At 36.0% G+C, this 20,736-nt stretch overlaps 1 protein-coding gene across 17 annotated transcripts in view; it reads left to right on the plus strand.

The window, feature by feature from the left end:
* The window catches only part of LOC105256072 (CUGBP Elav-like family member 1), a 519,054-nt gene that overhangs the window by 294,430 nt on the left and 203,888 nt on the right, over positions 1 to 20,736 (plus strand). The window contains exons 1-2 of one of the 17 annotated variants that reach the window (XM_025407279.1): positions 19,284 to 19,534; positions 20,380 to 20,546. The exons of the other annotated variants lie outside the window; for them this stretch is intronic. Of the exons in view, the coding sequence (XP_025263064.1) occupies positions 20,410 to 20,546 (137 nt within the window). The 5' untranslated portion in view covers positions 19,284 to 19,534; positions 20,380 to 20,409. Of the gene's footprint in view, positions 1 to 19,283; positions 19,535 to 20,379; positions 20,547 to 20,736 lie in introns of those variants that run through there. 17 annotated transcript variants of the gene reach the window in all.

Below are 20,736 nucleotides of genomic sequence, written 5' to 3' on the forward strand. Positions count from 1 at the left end.
ATCGCTTCTCCCCTCCTTAGAATTCGTTCATCTTCGCGCATCGACGGCGCCGAACCCGGTGGCCGTTCGTGTTCCTTCTACGAGAGACACACATCCTCGCGCCGAGAGCGTTTCTTCCGGGCGTTTGCAGGCGCGCAGGCTGCCGTATAACTGCGGAATCCGAAATTTACGATCGGCCCGCCGTCCGGGTAATCGTATTCATAAGTATGCTCGCAAAGAGCTCCGGCTGGATAGCGGGGGAGGGGGAGCAGGAGGGGTGCAGGTGTCCCCGATCTCACGGCGGGTGTTGCTTCGTAGAAATGCGACGCGAGACCCGGAACACAGCCGGATCGTGAAGGCGAGGGTGGAGAGACGTGAGATGGGCGAAGGACGCGGGACAACAAAACTGTGAGGGAGAGCGAGAGGGCGAGAGACGGGGTGAGGCAATGAGGAAAATGCGGCGGGAACGAGAGGGGATGGAGAGAGAAAGGGGACCCGTTGTATAACCCGAGAAATACAGGCTGTGCAGTGCGCGACATATACATACAAAGGACGAAAACGAGGGTCTACGCGCGGCCCTTGATTACCGCATAAATTAGCCTCTGTTTAGTTGCAAACGGACCGTCGCTATCGTTTGTTAGCAACGAGCGAGCGAGAGGCCACGATGAGACGCGAATTCGTGTGTACTATCGTGTGTTAGATAATGGATCTTGCAGATAATTAAGATAACTATCTCTGTCAAACGCATCCTCTCGTTCATTGATGTCGATTTATCTCCCGTTTTTTAAACAGTTGTCGCTGCAAAATTGCACGTAATTATTACAATTAAATAAAAAAAATATATATATATATATATTAATAATAATAATATATATATATTTATAAAATATTAAGATATATATTAAATAAAAAAATATATATTAATATATTAATAATATTAATATATATCTTTTGCAAAGCAATAATGTGTCTCTTGAAATACAAATATATATTGTACAAATTTTTAACATTTTTTTAATTATGTTTAGCCAATAGAAATGATTAAATTATTTATTATTAACATTTTCTATAATGGTAATGAAGAAAAAGATTTCTAATAAAAAAAAATATAATATAAAAACAGTATAAATTAATTAGGACAAATCAGTTGTACACTTTTTCCAAAATATCCGTCTGGAAAAAAGTTGGAAAGAGAGACAAGGAGATTTGTCTTTGCCGCAGTAACCACAGTAAAAAGGGTTGAGGGAGAAGATTACCCGACTTTATCGCACGTTTTACACGAATATGGCTTCTCGGTATGACTATCGCGTCGATCAGCGAGCGAGCATTGATTTCGAATCGAAAGCCTTCCCTGTGAAAATGCAGTCCGGGTAGAAGCCGCGAAAACAATTTCGCCTCTCTATTACGAAGGGGTAGCCAAACACGCTTGCCAAGTGGTCTCTCTATCATTGCCCTCGCGTATAATATATGCACGCGTGTGGTGTACATGCACACACACGAGAAGTTCGATTGTACTAACCGTACAATCCGCGGACAATGTATCTGGCAGCCAGCCAACGTTACCAACCCAACAAACCTGGCCATTGTCCGAGCTCTGCCTCCCTATATCAGATTCCTCGGTGTATGAGCGCTTCTGCCGGAAGAGTCCCGATCCTGAAATTTCATAGCGACCGGGGGGGGGGGAATGGGACGAGGGGGGCAGGGATGAGAGAGAATTGCGGAGCAAGCGATTTATTCGAATCGCTGGTTTATTCGAGCCTTCAAGCAGCGGCGATCCAAGTTTTTCGTCCATCGACGTTCATCTTTGCCTTGATTCTCGACGATTTCGTATGTCGAGCCCCGGACGAAGGATCCATTGTCCGTTTTAACGGCTTATTCTTTCATCATTCGTGGATATATTACGGCCGACTTGAAGAGAGCATTGTGAGCATAAGAGGCTGTTTCGCCAAGTTTTGTGGTAAATTCAAATAAAAGGAAATATATTCGATGGATATCTCATATATAAGCAGCATTTCATTTTAAAATCTTATATTTTCCTATATTTTTTTTCATAAAAAATTTATATGGAATATATTTTTAGAATGCATTTTAAGAATTTTTGTAAAAACTGTTTTTATAGAAATATTTTTAGAGGATTATTTTATAGAAATATATATTTATTTATTTAAAAAAATTATATACACACACTCGTAAAAATCAAGGCACTAATATTTTAATTCGTTTTAAATATATATTTATAAAATAATTTGCACAACTTTGTTTGAATGCATCGATTAATCTAATTTTAAAATGGAAATCATCTCTAAACAGCTCTGTATCACTATTCCAATGTTCAATATTTACAATTAGCATGTTTGTAGACAGTGCTCCGATCCTCTATCGTAAACAATCATTATTTATGCACATGTATAAATACCTACATCAGTTGAATTATTTCTTAGATGATTACTTTATATTAACTTCTTTAGATTCAAATAGAAAAAAATAGAGAAGAGATCCATGTCGAGACGGACGCGTGGCTTTTTACGAAACGCTGCGCGGTAGGCATTTTGCTCGGTTAATGGCTTTTCACCGGTCGTAACTTTATTCGGGCGTTTTTGTAGCGCGCGCGCGCGCGCGTGCATGGGAGATCCGTTAATTAAAATTTCGTACATGTGAATGCGGCCAATCGAATTCCGCCGATGAATAAGCGGCCGCGAAATTGAGCGGCGATCGCGCCGCGGCATATTTACACGCTCGATACTCTGCCAACGAATCTGTTGTGTGTATGTGTATCTCGCTTAACTTTATCAATACCGATAGTTTATCTCGCGAAAGATGAGAAGCCAATTTTAATATTTATTAATTTCAATATTAATTTTGATATTTTTATGTTTAATATAAATAAAAAAAATAATAAAGAACAACATGTATGAAAAACTGGATATTGGAGACAAAGATGAGAATGAAATTAATAGAGCGTAACGAATTCGATATCTAATTTTTAAATAATATAATATGTGTATTTCTTATGTTTTGCTAGCTTTTTTTCGATTACTCTATATTTTTTTAAGTGAAAAATGCTAGCAAAATAAGAAATAATTTAAATAGATAAAAAAAAAAAAAAAAAAAAAAAAAAATATTATAACGATATTTATTTTCAGATTTATTTTTTAAAATTTAACCTTTAATTCACATCATTAATCAACGGATGATGAAGAGATTCAATAAATTGCTATCTATACATTTGACCGGAGATATTTGATAGAATATTATGAAAGGACGGAAAAAGGTATGATGGAGAACAGAGTAACACACCGATAATTCTCTAGACATTATCACATTGAGTTTTGCAGCTGGTTTTTTTTCAAATGTCCCCGAATTTTACCGAACACGTTCCATTAAAATCGCTCGTTAAACGCACAGCCTTCGATGATTTTGACGTTTTCAATTATCATCCTCCACCTCCCTCTCTCTACAATTCTCGTTCACTGCCAAATACGATCGTAGCTTGAAAATTAACGAGCTGTCACGAAAGAGTTCTTGAACGAAGTTAGCGTGTATGCCGGTTAGCGTTACGCAGACAAGCCCACCTTGCTACACCGGCATGTCATAGCCTGTCCGGCTCGAATCGATTAGAATCGGGACGAGCTGGTAAATTAAGATTCGGTTGGTCAACACACTTACGCATCTGGTTGATAATCGCTCTTCGCGATTCGGAAATGCGTGAATCGACATCAGTTAAGCTCGCGCTTTTTCTATCAGCGACTTCTAATTTTTTCAAGCATAAAGAGACGCCTCTCGTAACGCATCTTTTCTCTTAGTTAAGGTACTTGTGTAAAAATATCGATAGCAAACAATTGATTTTAATGTCAATAAAATTAAATCACATCGAATTAATTTTATTAATAAACGTTAATATAAATAATTGATAAATTATTTATCAACTTATAAATGAATGAAAAAAGAAAGACACACCATGATCGTCAATATATATCATTTTTTTTTTTTTTCTAAGATTATAAATTTGAGTATTTTTACTTAGCACAGATTACAGATAGTTAAGATGTACACACTACGCATTGGTTGATATCGTCTTATTATCGTCATTAGTCGGTTTTTTTACATTCTAATTTTTCAGCATAAAACGCCTCTCGTAACGATCTTTTCTCTTAGTTAAGGTACTTGTGTAAAAATATCGATAGCAAACAATTGATTTTAATGTCAATAAAATTAAATCACATCGAATTAATTTTATTAATAAACGTTAATATAAATAATTGATAAATTATTTATCAACTTATAAATGAATGAAAAAAGAAAGACACACTAGTGATCGTCAATATATATCATCGAGGGGATTATAAATTTATATTTTTCTATAAGAATTTTTATCGCGGAGAAAACAAATTTAGAGTAACAATTTTACATTAAATGACAACACACGCACTTCAGAATTTTTTAAAACGCACATTTTGTGTTATATGACGCAATTTATTTTAATATTGCTTCACGCGAGAGTAATTTAATTCGAAAAAAGAGATATAAACTTCGGCGCTTTAACGGATATTCGTGGTATTTGCGGTTTATTCATTCGCTTTTGCATTTGTAGAACATTTGTTTACTTTATAACTCAGTATACAAATATTTGTCAGGTTAAAAATTAATCTTAGTAAATTAAATGCTTTTATCTTGATTATGATGGAATAATAGCGTTTTAAAATTGCTTCACAAGTGTTTGATGGATTATATGATATCCATAATTAACACATTCAGAAAAAGAGAAGCTGAGTCTATAAAAAAAGAAACTATTTAAAAATTACATAATATATGAATGTAAATGTTTGCTTCTAAATAATTATATAATTGTGTTTTAATTCAAACGAATTAAAATTTCTATAAAATCTGACAAGCATCGTTCTGTCTATCATCTGTCTTTAAAATTTAATTTAGACAATTTGGAATTTATATGTAACATTAAATTATTGATGTTTTTCTTGTCATATTTAAATAACAGAAAAGAGATATTAGATAGGAAAATTTGACGAAAATTAACGTGTATGTGTGTTAAATAATATTGATTCAATCCCTTCACATTCGCGCGACATGGCAGTCGCTAGAGCATTTGCAAGAGAAATATGTATCCGATCGATACAAGATACATCACGCTCATCTATAATGCATCAGATTTTTTTCGAAACAAGAAAGTACCCATCGCCATACTTTCCATCGTTACACCTGGTCCACCGTCATAATTCCATGCTAAAAACTTTTTGCAGCTTGTCTGCCACCCGTCCCACCCTCGATCCTGCCGCGCTCGAGCACCGAACATTTCTGAGTGCATGTGGTTTTTTCAGAAACGAACTTCCGAGACAATCTGCCGTTGTATTTGCCTGTATCGCGTCGCGAAAGTAGAAAGTCGCACGAGAGAACCCTTCGGAGAGAGAGATACGGCTTTATCTTCCATTCCCCTTCGTATAGAGTTTGAAAGTAAGGCGCCGCATCCAGAGGCAGATGAGCCCGCGTCGCAGCCGACGAATCTTAATTAACTAATTAATTAATTAATTTCGCACGCAGTTATCAGATAGAGCGCCGACTCGCCCCTGGAAACTACGCAGACACCAGATATATCGGTTTAGTTTCCCGGCACAACTCGAACTCATCTCCACCATTACTTCCACACTCTAACTCGGCTGTTGTTGTTGTTGTTGTTGTTGTTGTTGTTGTTGTTGCTGTAGATTCTCCCTTCTCGACTCTCCTCCGTTGCAGGATTATGGGGGAAACTTAGGCCTGCGAGAATAAAGCCTCGCGTCATGACCACATCATCGCGCTTTTGTGTTGAAATAAAATTCTTTTCATTATGATTAACTTTAAGAAACTTGTTAAAGATATCTTCGATCGATCGAGAGACCCAACAGATTATTTTAAACATTGTTTTATTGTAAATAGAAATTGTTAAATGTTGAAGTATATTTCTGCGCACGTTATAAATACGAACAAGCGAATTGAATGATGCATTGAAAGATGATTAGAATATTGGAAGAGGGAAATATGAATCGAAAAATTAGAAAATTAAAATATTTGAAAAAATAAAAAAGAATATATTTTAATAAAATATTATTTTTTTGTTTCAGGTAAGTTATTCCCATCACAGTCTACATGAAAACCTGGATGTAAATCTTGTAAGTTTTGTCACATTTACAAAAATTTAAACATTTGCTTTTGCTAAAATATTTTTTTTAAATTATTCATATACACAATAGTTTTGTATAAGCTAGTAATTATTTCTGTAAATAGGATACGAGCTGCAACTATCATATATTTTTTTAGTCACACAGCTTTGATAAATATATTATACAGAATATTTTTTTCAAGAAATCTCGTTTATATATCTTAGTTTCGCGAGATATGACTATCGGGAATATATCGTCTGAAACCGGATGCAGTTGTAAATTTTCTGCGTAGGATAATGAACTTTTACTAGGTGCACGTAACGCACTTTTCTTGCGACGGCTGTTTTACGAGCTTTACTTTGCACCGTATTATACCGGTGTTGAAAAACGGATTTTATCTCTGGTGTTTATATACAGCTGACTTTGCGGCACATTACGACTGCATCGGTTTTAAATCTTGAGTCTATAATCTGAAGATTAACGATGAGCATAACTGTATCATAGTATTAAAATGGAATAATATGAACGGAAATGTGCTTTAAACGTGCCATTCATTAAATCATCGTATTTTTAATTGTCAAAATTAAATGCGTATTTAGATATTTTGTTTTTGATAGATAGATTTCGCTATGTGTTACATATTTGTAATTCTGATAGTTTCTGATACATTTCATATATATATTATATATAAAAAAAGAATTCTATAAAATTATTAGTTTGGCGATATTTAAATATATTTAATTTATTGGTGGCGATGTTTCTTCAAATATAAAAAAAATTAGAAGAAATTTAAATAATATATTACTTATTCGTATATATTTTAATACTTTAAAAAAATAAATGATAATTCTGAATTATTATATTCTCAATTGAGATTAAAAGTTATTTAAACAATTTATTTTAATAAAGATATAGACATATAATATATTTAAAATATAATAATTAAATTGACACATCATGCAGTGAATTTTATTTTTTTTTAATTCGTTTAAAAAAGCTTTTATCATCATAAGTAAATTAATCACAAATTTTCGACACAACAAAGGTATTTTTGCGTTATTTATGACACAAGTAAATTTTAATAACTGTTTTATATAAAATAAAGCAGTAAAGAATTATTATATATTTTAGAGATGTTATTTTGAAAATAATTTTATTTATATACAAAGATAGGAAAAAAGTTGAAAAATAATCACGCCTTTGCAGAGTGGCAATTGATTGATGGATTAATCGATTAAATTCTAATAAAACTTTCAATTTCGAAGAATATTCGGCGTCGGTTTTGTATGCGCGTTCAAATACGTTTAGGCCTCTACATTTCTGTCTGTTGAACGTATACGTATGCCAAGCGAGAGTTTTATTAAATTCCAATGGCGATCCGTGGAATGAGAAAAAATGCTTTGTACTATCCGCGTCTTGACGTCTGCTTTGCGCGGATGTCATAAAATAAAAAATGCTGTGCTTTGAAAATATTGTACGAAGGAATCTATATTTATTATGAATAAAAATTGGCCGGTGACAAAGATTTTATGCAGGTAAAAACTGAAAAAGCTCGAAAAATTAAAATTAATAATATTTTTGACGCATGAAAATTATATAAATGTTTGAATTAAATTCGAATACTACATATACAAGATTAATTATCAAGTGTCTGCGCAAATAATATATTTATTGGAATTAGCATGATTAGATTAGGGGTGAATTGGCATCGAGAAAAGCGCTTTTCGCACTTTTGGCAAAAACGATTTGTCTTCTCAGCACCGAAACTTTTCTTCATAGGTATTCGGAACGGAATAAAGCTGACGCGATTTCTTTTCCTCTCCCCGAAATAAGCGCGGAGTCACTCGACGAAGGAAACGACTGTCCGGTAGAACCAACATTTTTCCCGGAGCGTATCCGAGCTCTCGGGGAAGGGAAAGGGGGGGGGGGGAGGAAAGCTCTGTCGGAAGCGCGGGCCAGAAATACCGTAATCAAGAACGAACTCGGGCCGGGCGCAGCTATTTCCTCGGCGAAGAAGTAACGGTGCCACTTAGCCGGCTGGCTTTAATGTTTACGCGTCGGAACTTTGGCCGGGTCTCAACTTTTAAATGCCGCCTTCGTTAATGCTTCAACCGAAGCGTTCATAACTTTTCGTCACGCTGAATCGCGATAGCGCCCGCCAAAAATATTCGCCCGTTTTGGACTTTGATTACGCAACGTGTTTCACACACAAAAAAAAAAGGAAAACTTTTAAGAAAGTTACTTCCGTTCTCCCCCGTCAGGCACAATTCAAACGGCAAGCAAAAAAAAATGTGTCGAAATGTCAATAATAGCGATACATCAAAATAGGGATAAGCGTGTAAAATAAATCAGTGACACAAAGATATCGGTGAAAATATTTCTTATTTATCCAGTGAATTTGAAAAATAGATTTATCCTGTTATATTTTATTTTTTGCGCGAGTTGAAGCAAAATCGATCGCACCGTCTGACCCGTGCAATCGCTATCTACTTGCGATTACTTTCCTTGATACTAAATAATTCTGCAATCTTCGTTCATTATGGGACTTAATTATTTCTATTGCTGCAATTTAATCCTATTTTCTGATACTCGCTTCTCCATTTTAAGTTAAATCCTAAAGTATTTACCACACACGAAATAGTCTATTCTGCTCTAATCCGCTAAGTGAATGATCTATCATTCATGTCGTTTGGGTAACCTCGGCGCACCGATGGAACCGCTATCGAAACCTAGTTTCAACCGCCTCGTTGGCGTATCCAACGTTCGCAGGTGCATTTGATATGAAGCTGCAAGTGCTTATCAGAAGCATCTGAGTTGTGGTTAATCGATTTACGAGCCGCTATCGTATCAGCGGTAATAACAGGGTGCAGAAGCGGATGTGGCAGATGGAATAAAGAAGAAACCTTGCTCAGAGATCTAATAGAGTTACCTTAGCACGCGCGTTCACGGATTACGCGAAAATACGTCAAGAGTGACTGTAGGAGGTAGACGCGCTGCATCGTGATGCGCTCCAACAGACACACGTACACAAACACGCGATGGCGGACGGGGAACGACGCGTCGTCGAAAATGCGCCGCACGGGCTTGCGCCCGTCGCTGAGGGTTTTATCGGCGGATTAGCATTGCTTTACATAGTCTCGAACGGGTTTGCATAGGTTGCGGGAACGAGAGCGGGGGATCCGACGAGCCCACACAAACCGATTTCATGCCGGAGCGAGGTCTTGTAATCTCGCGCCGACAGGTCGGAAGAAAGGATAACGCGAAAGTACGTCGATGAATGAAAGGCGATATAAGCCGTTTATCCTGGTAACGTACTTTAGAAGCTCTAGATTTAATGGCAAATGTGGAGGAGACCACGCACGTCGAAAGATTTGATTCTTTTATTCATGGATACAGTAGATGTATAATATTAAGCATATCTATTCATGAAAAATATGGAGAATTATGTTTTCAATAAAGTAACTAATATTTATAAATTAATAAAATAGATATATTTTTCTAAAATTAATCGTGCGGTTTTTTTCTAATTTATAAATGTTTAGTAAGTTATCATTTATATATTCATAATTTATTATTCGTTCGTATTTTTGTTTGAAGCTGTAAATAATTTTTAAAAATATATATGAGCTATAAAGGATTATATAAATAATTTTGCAAACAGTTTGTAATAAAAATCTAATTTCGTAATATATATGATTTAATTTAATATTAAAAAAATAAAAATTCGAAGTTATATGCACTAATTTTTAAAGAATTTAAATTGCATATAGCCTTTTACTTTAGGATACAGGATAAAAATTTATTTCGATACATTTTTTAAATCTGGAAATAGCTTATCATAAATTAATATTATTATTGATATATTTAATTTATTATAAGTTAACATTATTATTAATATATTGAATGTAAAAAATATGTTTAAGCTCTCTGATTTATGACGTTTTCCAAACAAATAACACACTCGTATAACACGCGAAATGATTCTTTCCCAGAGACGTGCTGTCTTCACAGTATCTCGTTGAAGTGCAACAATCCCGGTGTAATTTGTCTCCTTCGCGATGATTCATTTTGTCGCTGATGTGACATTTACGGAAAAATCTTACAATCTTGCGGCGCGATATGAAGGTCGCGGAAAGGATTACGTTTTAGAATCAGTACGAATTGTCCCCAAGAGCCGACTAAACTGACATTTTTTTAATATGAATAACGCGTACTCGTTTAAATTCTTTCTTCGAGGTTGTTATTCGTATCTAAGAAATGTCAATGCAAGTATTATGATTGGCTTGTAATCTATAAAAGAACAATAATTAGCAGCTAATTGTGGTTGAAATTACTGATTACCAGCTTTGTCCGATTTCTATAAATTTCTTTCCTCTTCTCTGCATATTAATTGGCTCAAGGGGATAACGTCAATTTGTTCAAGCCATTTTATGCTCGACATTCCGTCTCAAGACATCTTTTCCTTCGTCGTGGAAAAGTTCGCGTTTCCTCAGGAAATACGGTTTCCTGAAATATTCGTGTGGCACAAAGCCGCGCTCTTCTTGCTTAGCGTTACCGGCGAACTAATATATATCAGGTATAATGGATATTAATTAGAGTGTATTTTAATAGAGGAACAATTAAGAAAGTGGGTCGCACGACCAGCGTAAGAAGAGGCAAGGCGAGAGTGGCAGCGACCGCGATTTATGCCATGGGGGAAGAGGGCTCGCACGCAAGAGTTTTACACTGTAGGTTCCATTATCTGTCTTCAGCGGCATAATAGGAGTCCCTCTAATTAGAATGTGCCGCGCGGTGCTTTTGTCCTCGAAAAAAAGAGAGAGGAACGAGAGGAAAAGACGCAATCGGAAGGAACGAGAGATGGAGAACACGGCTCTCCCTCTCTCGTCGCTCGAACCGATTTATCTCTGTTCCAATCTCTCTTTCTCTCTCTCTCTCTCTCTCGATTTTCTGTCTTCTTTTTCTAAATTATAAAGTTTCTTTAACTCTCACGCGGTGATTTCTCTTCGGTGAGTGGAAAAATCGCGCGACGCTCACCATTGTGCATCCCATGAACTGCTTCGACGTCTGTATAAGTTTTCGGCTTGCAGCGCGTACATCGGTCTCACCCCCTATAATAAGATACACGAATGTAATTTAACTCGGGGGGTCTTCTATAAGAGGACATAAATTTGAAAGTTTCCGCAGCCCAGAAGCCATTTTCGTTCCACCCTACTAATTATGACATGAGATTTATACCGCCGCGACTATTAAGACTTATCCGCACAAATAAGTACGATTTTACACAGAAAATAAATTGCTTGATCTATCTCGCTCGGTTTCTTACTACGCACGCACAAATTACGATGTCTGCAACATGTTGACACGTAAGATTTCACATTTGTTTCGTGATTTTTATTGTTCATATGTTGTTTTTATATACATTACACGATTCTTATGATTAGAGCATAAAGATAAAAAATAATTAATCTTGAAAAGTAAATTTTCTTGGAATATTTTTTTGAAAAAAGAAATTTGAAGCTTTTCTATTTTATAATTATCCGATTTTCTGATTACAATAATTTTTCAGCTGTTTTTGAATTAATTGATTTTTTTCAAAGATGTTATACATATATTCTTTTGTTGAGAAAAGATAAATGGAAAGAAAGATGTATTATATTAAACAATTCAAGAAAATCTGTAAAAGAATATACAGGGTGTCCCAGTTATCTTCCGTCATCTTTCAAGACAGATTCCTGGGATCATCTGAAGACGATTTTTCCTCAACGGAAATGTCGAGGCACTAATAATTTTCGAATTATAAGTGATTGGAAATAAGGGTAAACTAAGCTTTGTAGAAATAAAATATTAATAAAACCACATTCTTTGATTAATTTTAAATAGAGTTTACTTTAGTTGAGTTTTAATTTAAGACTTAATTGCAAAGATATATGATGACAAAAATCGAGAACATGCAAAAAATGATGGCCTTCATTGCCATTTTCGCTGAGGAAAAATCGTCTTCAAATGATCCAAAGTAATGAAAATTTTTATATAAAGGAGAATATATTTATATACAAGAGAGAGAGAGAGAGAGAGAGAGAGAGAGAGAGAGAAAATGTGATAATTATATAAAATTTGACATTTTTATAGTATCTAAAAATGTTTTATTAGACATATTAAGTGGTGATAAATTCCAATTAAATATTTACATAATATTTACATAAAGTAATAAAGCTTACATTGTTCTTAATTAAACAGATATTTCTAATTTAAACAATTTTCTTTGGAAATTTATCATTAATGATATATAATTGTTACGTTTCTAACAATACTCCAATAGAAAATGCCATATTAGGAGCTTTGATGACGACGGTCATCTTCGAATTAAACATTTCTGTCAGACAATTTTCACATCCGGATAAAATCCTTTATAAGACGAAAAAAAGCTCGATGCGCAAACAAAAAAGTGCACAACAGGAAAGAGCGACGCAACGAGAGGATTTCGCTTAAAGGAGGGAATGAGCGAGTGAAAACATTTGAATAAAAGTGTCCTCTGGGGTCGTTTCTTCTCGTACTTTCCGATCTCGACAAAGAGAGTGGCGCGATCTCCAGCTTCGTCCAGGGATAAATTAAGACGGAGGGAATTGAAACTTTAATTGCGTGTATTTCGGAGCTGCCCGATCGACTCTCCACGATCGTCCATCCACGAATCGAACGTTTACGATCGCGATTCAGATCGGGCGAATCTCCAGCGGATAAGATCCGACAACCGAAGAAGCGCGCGAAAAATAGCTGAAAGAGACTGTAGGCAGTCCGAAGCGTTCGATTGGATTCAATGAAGGACGGGGAGACGGGTAAGGGGGATGGCGGTGGTGTCCGGACGGGTTTGGAGTGGAATAGAAAGAACGGAGCCAGAATTATGCAGATTCCGGATATCCGATGTAGGTAGTCGGGTATTCTTCTCCGGGCCGGTCCTTTAGCCAATAGACATCTGGGATTTCCTGAATTGAATGTAAATTACCTTTTGCTCCGTTCGCGAAACGGATCTATCGTTAAGCTCCTGCAAATAAGGAGGTATCCACCGTTCTCGATCGCCCACCCTTCCTTCCCCCGTCCCATCTTCCCTTTTTTCGCGGCAATAAGAGGGCGAATTGCTCGCCGGCGAAGTGAAGAAGGCAGCGGCGTCAACAACAGAAGAGAAAGAGACGACGGCGGAGAGAGACCCACTTGCCGGGAGGAAAAACGAAGGAAAATCCCCGACCTCTCTGCAACCAAGCAGTTTCCTTCGTCGCGTCGAACGTGCCGACGACCTGCCGGCGGGTAGATGGGTGGGCGGGTGGTGTACATTAATTTTCCTACGTTGTGGCAGCGATGGAATCGAATTTGCGCGGCATTGTCCGGTAATCGGATTTACTTAATGCACGAAACGACGCGTGATTAAACGGTCGCGCGTGATACCTGCGGACCCGCGGCGTAATGACCCGATCGTGCCTAATTGCAGGCGTGACAAGATGCGAAAAAATATTTTTCCACGCGTGCTGCCGATGCGCATTAATACACGGGAATAAACAGCTCGATAGCCCGGGAGATGAAGCGGAATATAAAATTTAAATAAAGCTACTTTGCTCCAATTTTTCGGTGTATTTATAATCTAATTCCTCGTTGAATTTTAAATAAAAAAATGGAGCACTTTTTCAGTTCGATTTATTAATTTGTTGCGTGAGAAATGCGAAGAAGTTGTCGCGGGTTGGATTGATTTTTTGGCGGGCGGCAAAATTGATTTGCGAAAATGAAAAATCCAAAAGCGACTCCGAACCTTGTGTCGTTCGCGCGAGTAACCGATCGCCCGTGAGTAACGTATGCAAAATCGATCGATCATCGTCGTTGAGAGGAGCAGTCTCGCGCACGCCGCGCGTTTATGCACCGAGCAAATTAATTGGTCTACACCGACCGCTACATATCACTCGCATTTACATAAGCGCGTTTGAGTCCGCGCTCGCGTTTCCTGCGTCAATTTCGTTATTACTTGAGTACTCGCCACGGTTCGCTCAACCCCCGCAATTTCACACCACCCCTCGGGCCGAGCCGCCCTATCGAAAAGACCGGGCCGGTTCAGACGGGCGTTAGTAATGTGTGCGAGCGCGATGAAATGCAAACAGGCGCAATATTATTCATTGTTCGTCGGCTTTACACGTACCGGGCTTTGCCGGTGCCGGGGCAGGGCTGGACTGAATACCGCCAGGGACGGATCTATTTGCTCTACGACTCGAAAACGTCCACCTCGTAATTAATCGAATGCATTTTCCCGGCGCATACGCCTGATCCTTTTTTATTTCACGTTCGTACTTTGCGCGAAATATCCGTACGGCGTCCGTTCGTGTAAATATGGAGCGTATTCCGGTTCACAATCAGTCGCGTTCGCTTTCACTCGGTCCTACATATTTGCAACATTTACGAAAGTGCATTGTACTCAGTTTTACAATGCTCCTCAGTCGTATTGACATTTTCTCTCGTGTGTCGTACAAGTAACAAAGTACCTCACGTGTGCTCCAAGAAGCATTGAAATATTAATCTTTTATGGCGTTGTATGATGTTGTATGGTCACTTCAAATATATCTTGAAACATATTATCTGAAATTATCTTTAATAGATATTTGACTGTTAATATATAAAATAAATATAAAATTTAGACTTTTTAATTTATTTAAAATTTTTTAAATAAAATAATTTTTAATAATTTAAAAAATTTTTAAAGTATGTCGGCCATGAAGTACATAATCTGATTTTTATAATAAATAATAATAAATAATAATGATTTTAATAATAAGTAATAATACATAAATAATACACACAATAATAATACATAAAGATAAAATTAATTATCGTAGCAAATATTGATTTCGGAAATCTCGTGATCTCGTTTCAAGGCCCTGTTACATTGTAATTATGTAACAGTTCACCGCAGTTCTGTAATAAGCTCGAGTTTGCGTGTCACCGCGTTTTGAAATGACTAACTGCCGTCTGCTTTTACTGCAGGCTAGGAAAATTTATCGAAATGCACCTTGTCCCTTTGCATCGCTTTGCTTCCCGTCTGTTTTATAGACATTTCCTCGCAATAATGTATACGGGCATCGATGGAGGTTCCTAGAAACGCTTGAATATTAAAACGGCACGTCGATCGAATAATGTCGGCACTCAAGGCCTCGATGCATTATTTCGAAGGGTAACAATTGAATTGCACTGTAATTATGTAACCGTCCACCGCGGTCCAATATATATAACGAGTTCGCGTGTCGCCGCACCCGAAATGATTACTATTCTACAATTTCATTCATTATAATAAATCAGTGTCTGTATATTCCAAGAGAATACGCGAGAATACAGCGCATATGTTTTAAGCGCGACAGATAATTTGCTGAATTTCCGAAAAATTTACAATCTATCTAACTTAAATATGGCGTCCGATGCAAGCGAATAGCGAGTAAATAAATATAAAAAATGCAACTCTATCCGCTTCTTTTGCGCTTCCTATTCTTGCTGTACACTGCTTTATTTTTAAAACAGCGCACATCATCATACATTATTATAGATAATGCGCGCAAAGAGCACTAATTATACGAGTAATTTCTTGATTACATTTTATGCTGTTATAATTGCACATGTTTATTTTTATAGCTCTTAACAATGCATTATGCTTAATTTTTTTGAGAGAAAGAGATAACATTAAACTCTTCAAGGTCGCCAGTAAATAAAATACAAGAAGTAATTAGAAACGACCACACTGGCAAATTTTATTAAAGAATCACGACGTTTCGACCATGGTTTTGGTCCTTTTCGAGTGAACTACAAAAAATTATTTCCAGAATTACACAAAAAAAATAAATTACATTGATTAAGAAATAAAAAATGAGCGGAAAGTTAAATACATACAATAATTTAGTTAATTATTCTATCGTGAGAAATAAGGAAATCACTTCGTCAAGATTGTCAGCCGTCTCCATCAACACATAGAGAAAGACTAGACAACCTTTATTAGTCTAGCATAAATATTGTTTAAATTTTTGGTGTCCTTTTGTAAGTTGATCGTGTTGTCAAACTTTTTTATAAAAAACATTTCGGCGATTTCTGTCTTTCTCACGTGTTTCTCGTTATGTAAAATAACTGGTAATGACCAATCGAAGTCATGATTAAATTCAACTTTATGTTTGCTGATAACAGAAAAATTACTTTCGTGCACTTTTAGAAAGAGATAAATTACATTATAGAAAAAATGATGATATTATAGCAATGTAATGTTACACTGAAATTGACACTGATCATTTTTATTGTCTCTCGTTTTTAGTCTAATTAATTTGTTGTCGATTTTTTTTGTTTCTCTCAATAAATTGTAGCCTTCGTTGAAAGAAGGAAAGAAAATTCTATTTGCTGATACATTAAGCAAAGTCGGCACACAACTCAATGTTAATAGATCGCGCTTTTCCTTTTCTAGCAAAACGGTATCGCGTCTACGAAACTTTTCCTCGAGCCAATTTTACGGTCGCCCTTTGGCGACGTAGCTTCCTTTGTAACAAGTTGGCTCGCGACAAGCGCGACGGTGGACAGGAAAATAGTCAACCGGACGAAAAAAAAAAAAAAAAACGCGCGAGCGAAAAAAAGTGATGAAGGAAGGGAAATACTCGCTGTGGAAGGTTGCAATTCTAAATTAGCTTTGCCAGAATAGTTTGTTGTACGACTGAAGGACTTTCGTTAAATTTGCGTGTAAAAATTTCCTTTATTGGATGCACGTCCTGTTATTCTCAAACCAACACATTTTTTTCTTCTTATTTTCTTTTTCCTTAATTTTTTTCAAATCACTCTTTTCATCCATTTAAGAATTTTTTCGTTTTATCAAACAAAGATGTAATCCGTCGATTGAAAAGAAAAACGCGCAGTTAAAAATATTAAGAGGTATTGAGAGATATTTTTAATATCTCTCGAAAAAATGCAACGCTGTAAATAAGTTTTTTTTTTTTTCAAATATTAATCGATTCGATGTTGACTTTATCGACTAAAACGTACAGTTTTAATGACATTTTTGCTCCATTACACGAGTGATTTAATTAAGGAAATTCTGTGCCATGATCTATCTGCGTGGAAAATCGAGTTCGAGTAGAGCATGATGTCTCATTTATGAAAAAGTTCCGCTCTTATTCCACTTTTAAGCATCATCGAGAATCTTTCCAGAGGAAGGAAAAGTTAAGAAGTCAAGTGCGCCACATAATATCTAAAAACTGAAGCGATGCAAGGATGTCGTATTACATACGGGACCCAGTTCGTCTGAAAGACGAAACTGCGCATCGGTAAAAAAAGGTCTGCATACTTTGGTTCGTTCACTTCCGTCCTCTCTCTTGCTCTTTAATTCTCAGTTTATTCCCGCACTCTTCGAGTTTACTGTTCGTCTCTTTTTTGCATGCTAAAGAACCGAAATACGGAAATTACTCGTAGCAAGATGAAGAGGCACACAAGTTATGTAAATAGCGTCCAATATTTTAGCTATATTTATATCAATATTATAATATACAGAGGAAAATGGTAATTTCGACGACAGAGTCGCATCGACAGGTACCCAGATTCGGTCCATCAAAAATACCTTTTGACAAGACGGAATAAGGTATCGGGGAGGATATGTGCGTGCCTATGGCGTCAAGGTTATTCGGGATGAAATATGACGCACGACAGTGCCAAACCCGATAGAGAGAGAGAGAGATTATGTGTCCCCGTAGAGAAAAACTGACTCTTCTCCACCGGTAAATAAGATCCTCTCGCGTTCTGCCGCTTGCTCTTCAGTCCTTGAATCCAATCCCCGAGCCCTCTTCGTTCTCGCACCCCATCCCCTCCGAGGAGCGAGCCCGAGAGACGTTGCTTACTTCGCGAAGGTGGAAAGCGCCTTTTTTGTGCCTCTTAAGCTCGGGCTACGCTTTTCTCGCCTCGATGCTCCGAATATCAGTTTACGCGCGGAACCTCCTCGAAGCTTCATCCTCTTCCAGCTTTCACCTTTGTAGTGGAATATGGCCACCCACTCGTACCCGATCTTTTAGAGATTCTTTCACCATGTTCGCGCGCGCGATGGCATATCCGATATCGCCCTCAATAAAAAACTGCGCGTATTTCAGTTCCACTTTTCGATAAATTACGCTCAAATAGAGATACAAAAGTTCGATTCTATAGGATAATTCGATATTGTGAGATACCTGATTCTTGATATTAATTATTTTTTTAAGTAACCTTGTCTTTTTCAGATTTTTATTTTAGCAGTTATTCATTTTATCTAACAACCATCATAAATTGACTTGTGTGGAACATTTTTCGAACGCGCGTTACTAAAAAAAAGAATTACGAAATTTACAGATTTAAATCGTATATACCACAAGATATATTTTTTATATATTACTGTCTAATGGAACGTAAAATATTATTAATTTGCCTACAATTTTACAACCAAAATATATTGTAATTTAATAGATTTTATGTGTGATTTTATCTTCTTTTTAACGGAGATTACTTTATAGTCTCCATTTATCTTTTATAAAACAATAAAATGCATATAAAATTGATTTTCTTTAAATATATTTATTATCGAGGGAAATAATGTCGATTTATTGATAAAAGGCTCCATTGAAAAGTAAAGAGACAATACGCTATAAACCTGTAACTCACATTAATTCTCCAATGAATTAAAAAATATTTATAAAAACTTAAAACTATGTAATCTCTTAAATACGATGTAATTTATAATTTTCACCGATTACAAATCCTTACATCTCCATCTCAGATAGAAATTCTATTATTATAATTGTTTTAATCTCAAAGAATATACATAAACATTGAGAGAAAAAAAATAAATTTAAAAGAAGATAAAAATCCTAAAAATAATAATGAAAAAAAATAAATTTAAAAGAAGATAAAAATCCTAATCTTTATTTTCTTTTAACTCAATTTAATTTTGCCATCATACTCTCCTTCCTTTTACTTATAAAGGAGAGAGAGAGACATTAAGGACACCCTATATAACATTGGAAAGTTATTTACGACGATGAATTTCTATCGTAGCCTCGCCGAACACGCTATTTAGGACATTTTCGTTTATGTTTACATACGCGATCTCTACATGAAACTAAGCATAACAACATCGCGCTACGACCTTAGTCTTCAAACATTATCCAAACAGGTCGCAGTTGAACTCGCGCTGCGAGCCGGTGCGCAGACTTTTCAGTCGACTCGCGTCTCGATCTTTATCACGTCCATTCTTTGTACATCTTCATCAATTTCCCAAGAGTCGTTCGATAATCTTGAACTCCATTTTCAAAGTTAGAGTAACTCAAAGTGTTTGTGTGTACACGTGTCCCGGGCAATTCAGATCGTGCCACGGTAGCGGATTCCCTTCGGTAAGTAGCAAAAACGCGAAACTACGTTTGAGTTTCGTTCGACTTTTCGAGATCTATCATAATAGCTTTATTCAATTTGTAAAGAGAGATTATAAGATTTTTCTAGAGAAATTGTTGATCAAAATAAATTTAAAGAAAGATAAAAGTTCAAATCTCTTTCATTTCTTTTCACTCCATTTTTTCTATTGGACTCTTTTTCTTCTTACTAAAAAAGAGACGTATTAAGACATTTTACATCCGAAAAGTTATTTACGTAAACATATAAATTCTTGATTGGAATATTACTAAATAATTTTTTTCAATATTCAGAGATGTTCAAAAATTTAAACAAAATTTTTATTATCTCCTAGTTTATTAAATTTTTAAGATATTTTATAATGATGCGAAATGTGTATGTGTGCATGTCTCGTTTACATTTATTATTTTTCATTCTTTCTTTATTTCATTTTCTTGTTTTAGTAGATGTTACTTGATATAATTTCTCGTTAAAAATGTATACAAAAGCAAGAAAGAATTCTTCGTACGACATGATTTGAGACATTTGTGAAGGACACCGAGTTCTATTATTAACGTAGTATATTTTTTGCTCCTCGATGATATTGATCGTATAAGAGTTTTTTTTTTCATATCGAATCGCGATTTCAATCAATATCGCATCGAGTACGTTTCGTTCGAGTTAATTAAACGTAACAGGACACTTTTCATCTCCGATGAGGTGCGCCAGTTAATAAAATTTAAATTTCAAATCTCATCGACACGAGTCGGGCCGAAGCGGCAAAACGAGCGGTTATCGGTGCCATTCGTATTAAATGTTTTGGAGATTTTTTTTTTTATATCGATTACAGCACGTTGTGTAATTCGAGAAGAAACGATCAATGTTCGAGTCCTGCGTTCAGATGCCGAACGCACCGTTGAATACGACAGAATCGGAGACCATGCTCGACTATAAGTTGTTTGCTAGTGGAACGATGCAGTTGGACCAGAATAACAATAGCAACGTGTCCTCAGATCGGTAAGAGAGAAATCACTCTTATTTTTATTAATTTTTGCGACTTGTAAATTATAACGTAAAAATAATAACAGCATAATTGATAAATAAAAAGAAAAATTAACGCCATACATTTCAGTATTTATTTAATTCAAATATTATGAGCCAATTTTAATTCGGTCGAAACAATGATTAACTTTGGTACACAGTAGAA

The sequence above is a fragment of the Camponotus floridanus genome, unplaced genomic scaffold (genome assembly GCF_003227725.1).
Source record: "Camponotus floridanus strain SB8 unplaced genomic scaffold, Cflo_v7.5 scaffold17, whole genome shotgun sequence".
In the NCBI taxonomy this organism is placed as follows: Eukaryota; Metazoa; Arthropoda; class Insecta; order Hymenoptera; family Formicidae; genus Camponotus; species Camponotus floridanus.